The sequence below is a fragment of the Anser anser genome, assembly GCF_964211835.1.
Source record: "Anser anser genome assembly, chromosome: 15".
Classification (NCBI taxonomy): Eukaryota; Metazoa; Chordata; class Aves; order Anseriformes; family Anatidae; genus Anser; species Anser anser.
Window position 1 is genome coordinate 4694499 of NC_139736.1, and position 6463 is coordinate 4700961.

A 6463-nucleotide genomic window follows, 5' to 3' on the forward strand; every position below is an offset into this window, starting at 1 on the left:
CATTTTTCAGCAAAAATAAGGATAGAGAGCAAACTTAGATTTACCACAGTAGGGTTAAAAGTTGGACGATAGGGCCACAGAAAAAGCCTACTCTCTCCATCCTGTTTCTACTTATACTTGGCTTGTAACAGCTCCTTCAAATCCATTTTTTATTATTATAATTATATACACAAAGAATTTACCTGTTAAAAAACTAGCACGCGTTTAAAACATTCTTCTGAAGAAAGGGAATACAAGTAAATCCAGTATACATTAATGAGTTTCCAAAAAACAGTACCAGAATCTCTTTCAATTAGAAATGCACCATTCAACATCTAATTCATAATGCTTTTCATTCTCCAGTAAGTATCGCCTTCACATGAAACTCTGTCCTTCCAACAGCAAAATACTCTTTGCAGGTTGCTTATCTTTTCTGCACATCAAATGCAGTTGGAAATTTGCTTGAAAACACTTCCTACACTTAGCATATTTATAAGTTAGAGAAGATCAAATATTTGAATTCGAAAAGCTGGGCCCCAGAAACATTTTCTACTACCTTTCACATCACTGCTTCTGTCAAAGCACAACGGATATCAATACCACCTTAAATACGCATTCAGGTCCTTGTAGAATGCTGAATTATAGATTTCACCAAGTGGCATAAAAAGATTACACTTCCATTGCTGTTAAACTAAGAAAATTCAGACAAGCTTCCCCTTCTTAATATTTAAAGATACTATCTCCTATTGGAGAAACTTAAAGCTATGCATTGGTTTTATCTATTTTAAGATCATTCTGAACTACAGACATCAATCCAAAAGAAGTATATTTTCTAAGTATTAATTCTTTGACAGAAGACGTTAGGAAGGTACTTAACTCCATTAAGACGCACGTAGAGTAACCTAGCACTAGTGAGCTAGATGTCACTACAGAATATTAGTTACTGTGCCGAAATACTTCACCTCTGCCATCACCTTGCAAATTCTGATTTGATAATGATGGTGGTTATCAATTAGCACCTCATCGCTGTTTGATGACACACAATGACTTAAGGCTAACTAGCACCTAATACTCAAATTTAACAAAATTGCCATGAAAAGGGGCATCAGGCAGAGGCTAACCAACATAAAGAACTAAATAAGCAAAGAAATGTACACCAATTTTCAGACTCTCACAGGCCAGTTTGCCAGACAACCTTTACATTCACAGACTGGGATGGTAAGTAGAGTGAAACGTGCGCAGTTTGCATGGATGCCTATACAGATCTGTGACCAAAGCAGCCTAGAATGGTACTCCCGCTGCTATGTTCATGGGACAGGCCACAGCATTTGTCATTCGTCGGCTTCTTCCACCAGAAAACCACTTCCATGATGAGCAGGTCTGCACCAAAAATACTAAGCTTTGAAGAAAATGCTTGATTATGCAGTACAGTAAACTAATGTACGATTCATAACAATTAAATTTACTTGGAAAAGGAAAACGCAATCCTGTAAATCTTTATAACTGTTTAACACAGCTATCAGAGAAGATGGAGAGCTGAAAAGCTAAGTAAAAAATGAATTTAGGAGTGGTTCTGCCTACAGTTCACCTCTAGATCTTCTTGTACATGGATGATGATTCAAGTCTAGAGAATTCTCAAACCACCTGTTGCAGTTGAAAATACTTTATTCCATTCACTTTACAGTATAACACACTTAATCTCAACGACTATTTAATCTGTTTCCCATGAATTTAGAACCCATATTTCAGTATGCCTGAAATATTTATTTCTTTAATGCTGAAGTGGTTATTACAGAAACATTAGCTGGTTATAGCATAGTATTATAATTCATCAAAATAGCCATGGCCTATATATTTAGAACATTCATTTCTTTATCACATAAAGAGATTGGAATCATGTAATTCGGTCATGCATATGACCACATCATTCCATTAAAGTTTTTTGTGGCTGTACCAGAATGTCTATTTTCATGAAGGTCTTTTATAAAAAAATGTCATCTTATCTCCAAAGTAAATTTTGGCATACAAATGATGGGTGTATTAGAATCCATTTGAATTCAAAGAGCCAAAAGAACCATGAGTTATAAATGAACACAAATTTTGTGAAAACGTCATAGAAGCACTCTGCATTAAGACCTCCACATTGGTTATCTGTCAAAGAATTTATAAAGGACTAACTGTAAGATGCATTTTCTGCACTATATTATGCAGAAACATATTATAATTGTTTTCTTTTCTTTCATTGTTTAGTGTCTTCTAAACTCCATACCTTCATCTACACCAATATTTCATCTTACTCTTTCCACTTTCCCTCCTCTCTTATTTACTGGTGGGTTAAGCTAACTTGGTGTTAGGAGTTTTCTTTAGAACAGCTTGTGACCACCACATAACTCCTCAAGAGATACAGGACCTAAAACAGATAATGCTGCAAATGCTTAGTAATCTGAAATATGCTATTGAAATATTTTTTCCATAGTTTGTGCTAAACAGAAGTTTCAACTCACTTTTTAATCCAACATGATGGCTAGTTTACTACTAAACCATAGAAAACTGTTTTACATGACATCCACGTTGATTCCTGAATCACTTGCCCTTAAAACTGTCTTGAATGAAATATTTTTGCATTTTTAATGTAAACACCAAGAATAATCAGCACTTGTTTTCCAGAATGAAGCATCATGCTGGCATCTATCAACAACAAGTACCAAAAGCAACAAAAAAGTTATGTGAATTTTAATTTGCAGGGAGAATTATTTCAGGTATGTCCTGTTTCAGAATAACAATACCCTGTTAGGGCTTGCAGGCCTCAGCATAAGTAGTTTGGGAATGGGAATGACAGCATAAACAAAGCACTGAAAAAGGTTTATGAGGGTGGAGTCCATTATTAAACACTGGCTCAAAATTCTTCTGTATCCTGCGGCTCCAAACTTTCAGAAGGTGCAATAGTAAGCCCTGAGCAGGCAAACTAGAGCAGACTTGGCTCTGCAACCTCTCTTCCTCAACTCACGAGCCCATCCAGTTATTAAAACTGAATGCACTGTTGTTCCCTATGAAATACTCGGAAACAAAGAACTAAAACACAAAGACCATTCCCCTTCAGAGAGTATTAACTTCCGCTTTTAATAACTAACTCATCGTCCCACACGATACAGTTCAGCACTGCACGACACATACCACTTCTGCCAGACAATGCACACTGCAATAAAACTCAGCCCAGCAAAGAAAGTGAAAGCTGCGTTTGTTCAGCATGTTATTTTGCGCAGCGAACTGTAATGCTTCTGCCTGCCATTTATTGTTTACACTGTCAAAGGATTATTAAGAATCAAGCTACATTTGGTGATTTTTTGAGAAGAGAATTTACATGCAAAGTGACTGACACTTGATATTTAGAGTCTATTGGTCGACTCTGACCCTTCATTTACAAGTGACTCATTTGACTGCAAGGATCTCTGATGTGGAAATGCTCAGATCCGAATCAATTGCAGTTTTTGTCTCGGGTAAATGTTACTTGGCAATCCAAAAGAAATGAACAATGCTCGAACCGAGGTTCACATAGAGTAGTACTCATATGCTTAAAGAATTCCTTTTACATGCCTGATTTAGTTCTAGTCGGCGGATTTATGAGTCCCCTTCTCCTAATAACTTATCCCAGTGCACAGTGTTTTTAAACGCACACAACCAGCAGTTAACTCTTCTGCTGCCTAAATGAAAATGAACTGACATGACGGACTTATTTAAGTAAATAAAAATGCAGACTTGGTCCCGATAAGGCTTTTGATTCTCTGTGGGAGATGGGGATAGGAGAAAGAAGGGAGGATGAGAAAGGGAAACATGTAGGTACAGTTTGCAAATCCCTGCTCCATAAAGACAGGATTGTGTATAATGAATGACTATTCCTACATGAAATCAGCTCTGTGCAAATCCTGCAGTTTGCCTCTGACAGGGATGAAGTAAAATGTTATATCTTTACCCTAGCAAGATTTCTTTCCTCTTAGAAGGCAGATGCAGCATTTCTATAAACAAAAATGTCTCTAGCCGTACCTTGTGCCAGTGCTTGCAACATGTGGAGCTGAAGCAACAGAAACGCCCACCATCCCCGACAGAAGAAGAAACAGAAGTTTAACTTCATCATCATTCCGTCTCGCCTGCTATTCCTCCGGGCAATGATTTTGCGATCCACCTTTCTTTCAACCATTATTGCCTCACCGATCCCCAACGGATCTGACTGCCTGCCACTCCTGACAGCGCTTTGGTCATTGCTCATTCCGCACCCCGAGGCCGGGCTCTCTTTGGTGGGTTGGGAACATCGCCAGCTGCCTTTGCCCCGGAGTTTTGGGGGAGCAGAAGCCCCCACGTCACGGCAACCGAGGACTCTCTGATTTGTGCTCACTTTGCATGCAACCCGAAGGCAGCACTCTGTGTGCCTCACTGTATTATAGTCGCCACCTAAGTCAATGTTTCTTGTGGAGGTATTGATTGCGCCAAAACAACCAGTCAGAAATGTGAAACACATGTTTCTCTGCGCTGTCACATCCAATGCCTTCAACAGAGAGGGAGCAAGTTTATTGGCGTCAGTATTTCAGTAAATCCGGATCCTTCAGCACATTTGTAACAGACACAGAGAAAGCCTGATCCATGTTAGCCACCAGCAGACGATCCAGAGTACCTTTCATACCGCAAGGATGACGGAAACTGTTACCCCTGTGATATTCATGAAGCGTGATGAGTTTTCCGGCATGTGTCCCATTCTCCCGCAAAACCTTGCTGTGAAAGTGTTAAATTCTTGTGCAAGTTGGGGGGGGAAGCACCAAGGAAAAAAAAAATGCTAATTGAAAGTATCTCTATTCCTTGTGCTAAGGATTTATTTCAGACAATTTCAAGATTAGCCGTGCAGACAGAGTAGTCTCCAGATATCCCCGCAAAGCTCTGCATAGTTTATAGTAATCCGATTTTCCTCTGGATACAAATCTCCACCGTCAACAGAAGGGTTTAGAAGGGTCCTCGAGCAGGTAACTGGGGCGGCTCTGGCCGCGGTTCCAGCGAGCCGTGCAGTCCGCCAGCCACAGGCCAGCGGCGGTGTCACTTCAACTCTCAGCCGGAGGCAGGGAAAACCTCAGTTGATCGCGTCTCCCTCCTCCTCGCAGACCGGTGCCGATGTCTTTCTCGTAGGGAGACCGCGACAAAAAAAAAAAAAACACCTCTAACACGGAAAGCGTTTCGCTTCTGGCCGGCTGCGGACGCAGCAAGGAAAGAAACCCTCCGCTGGATGGTCTGCGGTGCGGGGGGAGGCAAAATCTCCCGAAACAAGCAGCAACAAGGTGAAATCCTCCCAGCTTCGCCTGGCTGGGCTCCTGCTCTCCTTGTTTACGCAGCCCGGGGATCCTGCTCCTTCCTCCGAGCGTCTCTCCCGCACAGAGGCTGTAAACACAAGAGGGAACGCGCTTGCCACAACGGCAGCGGCGGCGGCAATAAAACCGTACCCAAAAAAAAAAAAAAAAAAAAAAGGCAGCAAGAGCCGAAGGTTTTAACGTTCAAACAATGCACCGGGTATTGTTTCAGTCCCGCCTTCCGTAAAAGTTTCGTGCGAGATGCCCTCCCCCCGCACAAAAAAAAGAGGGGCTGCGAGTCGCCGGGCGAGGAGCACCCCGGAGAAACGCCAAGTGCAAAACAAAGCACCTAGGCTCCAAGTTGATCAAACAAAAATCCTGCCAGCTTCCTCCCCCGAAAAGCAGCCCGAACTTTTCTCGCCCCCTCCAGCCCAGGCTCGGCTCCCACCCTGCCGGGCGCCCACCTCGCCGTCCCCGCCCCGCTCCCCTCCCTCAGCCCCTCAGCGCGCAGCTCGCGGCCGCGCCTCAGCCCACCTTCCCCTGCCCTACACCTAAACGGGGCTGTGTGGGGGCACATCCTCCGCTGAGGGAGGGGACGGGTGTGTGGAACTGTCAGGACTTGGTGTGGGGGGGGGGCATTTTAACACAGGTTTGCTCGCCACAGGCGATGAGGAGGACGAAGCTGCCCCTCCTCACACCCCGCACCGCCCGCCAGCCCGGCGGGACCTGCCCGCAGCCTCCCCTCACGCTCCCGCTCCACCCCTCGTTGGCTCTGCCCCCAGCCCGCCCGCTGATTGGGCGGCGGCCGCGCGGGGCGGGAAAGGGCTCCGAGGAGCCGCGCGCAGCGCGCGAGCCCTAGGGGGACGTTACCGCGCGTGCCCGCGCTCAGCTAACGGCCGCGCGCGTGCGCCCCCTGAGGCGGGGGGGTTATTTTTTTTTTCCGCTCCCGCGTGCCCGCGCTCCCCAACGGCCGCGCGCGTGCGCGCCGGGCCCGGCCGTTGCTCGCTGCGCCCCCTAGGGCCGTGAGGCGCCGCTGCTCCGGCTCCTGCCTTCCCAGCGGTTATGCCTTTTTTTTTTGGGTGTTTTTTTTTTTTTTTTTTTTCAGCGAATGAGGGAAATGGGTGTGTGACAAAAGGAGTTAGCCTCCGTCCTGCTCG

General features: G+C 44.6%; 1 protein-coding gene across 5 annotated transcripts in view; it reads right to left on the reverse strand.

The window, feature by feature from the left end:
* Nucleotides 1-5980, reverse strand: part of SDK1 (sidekick cell adhesion molecule 1) — a 395409-nt gene extending 389429 nt beyond the window's left edge. For 2 of the 5 annotated variants that reach the window (XM_083799700.1, XM_083799699.1), the window contains exon 1: nt 4021-5690. In XM_083799700.1, coding sequence (XP_083655826.1) covers nt 4021-4492 — 472 coding nt within the window. In that variant the 5' untranslated portion in view covers nt 4493-5690. Of the gene's footprint in view, nt 1-4020; nt 5691-5840 lie in introns of those variants that run through there. The other 3 variants (XM_083799698.1, XM_083799695.1, XM_083799697.1) reach the window with 2 other exon arrangements.
* Between the last annotated feature and the right edge of the window lie 483 nt (nt 5981-6463).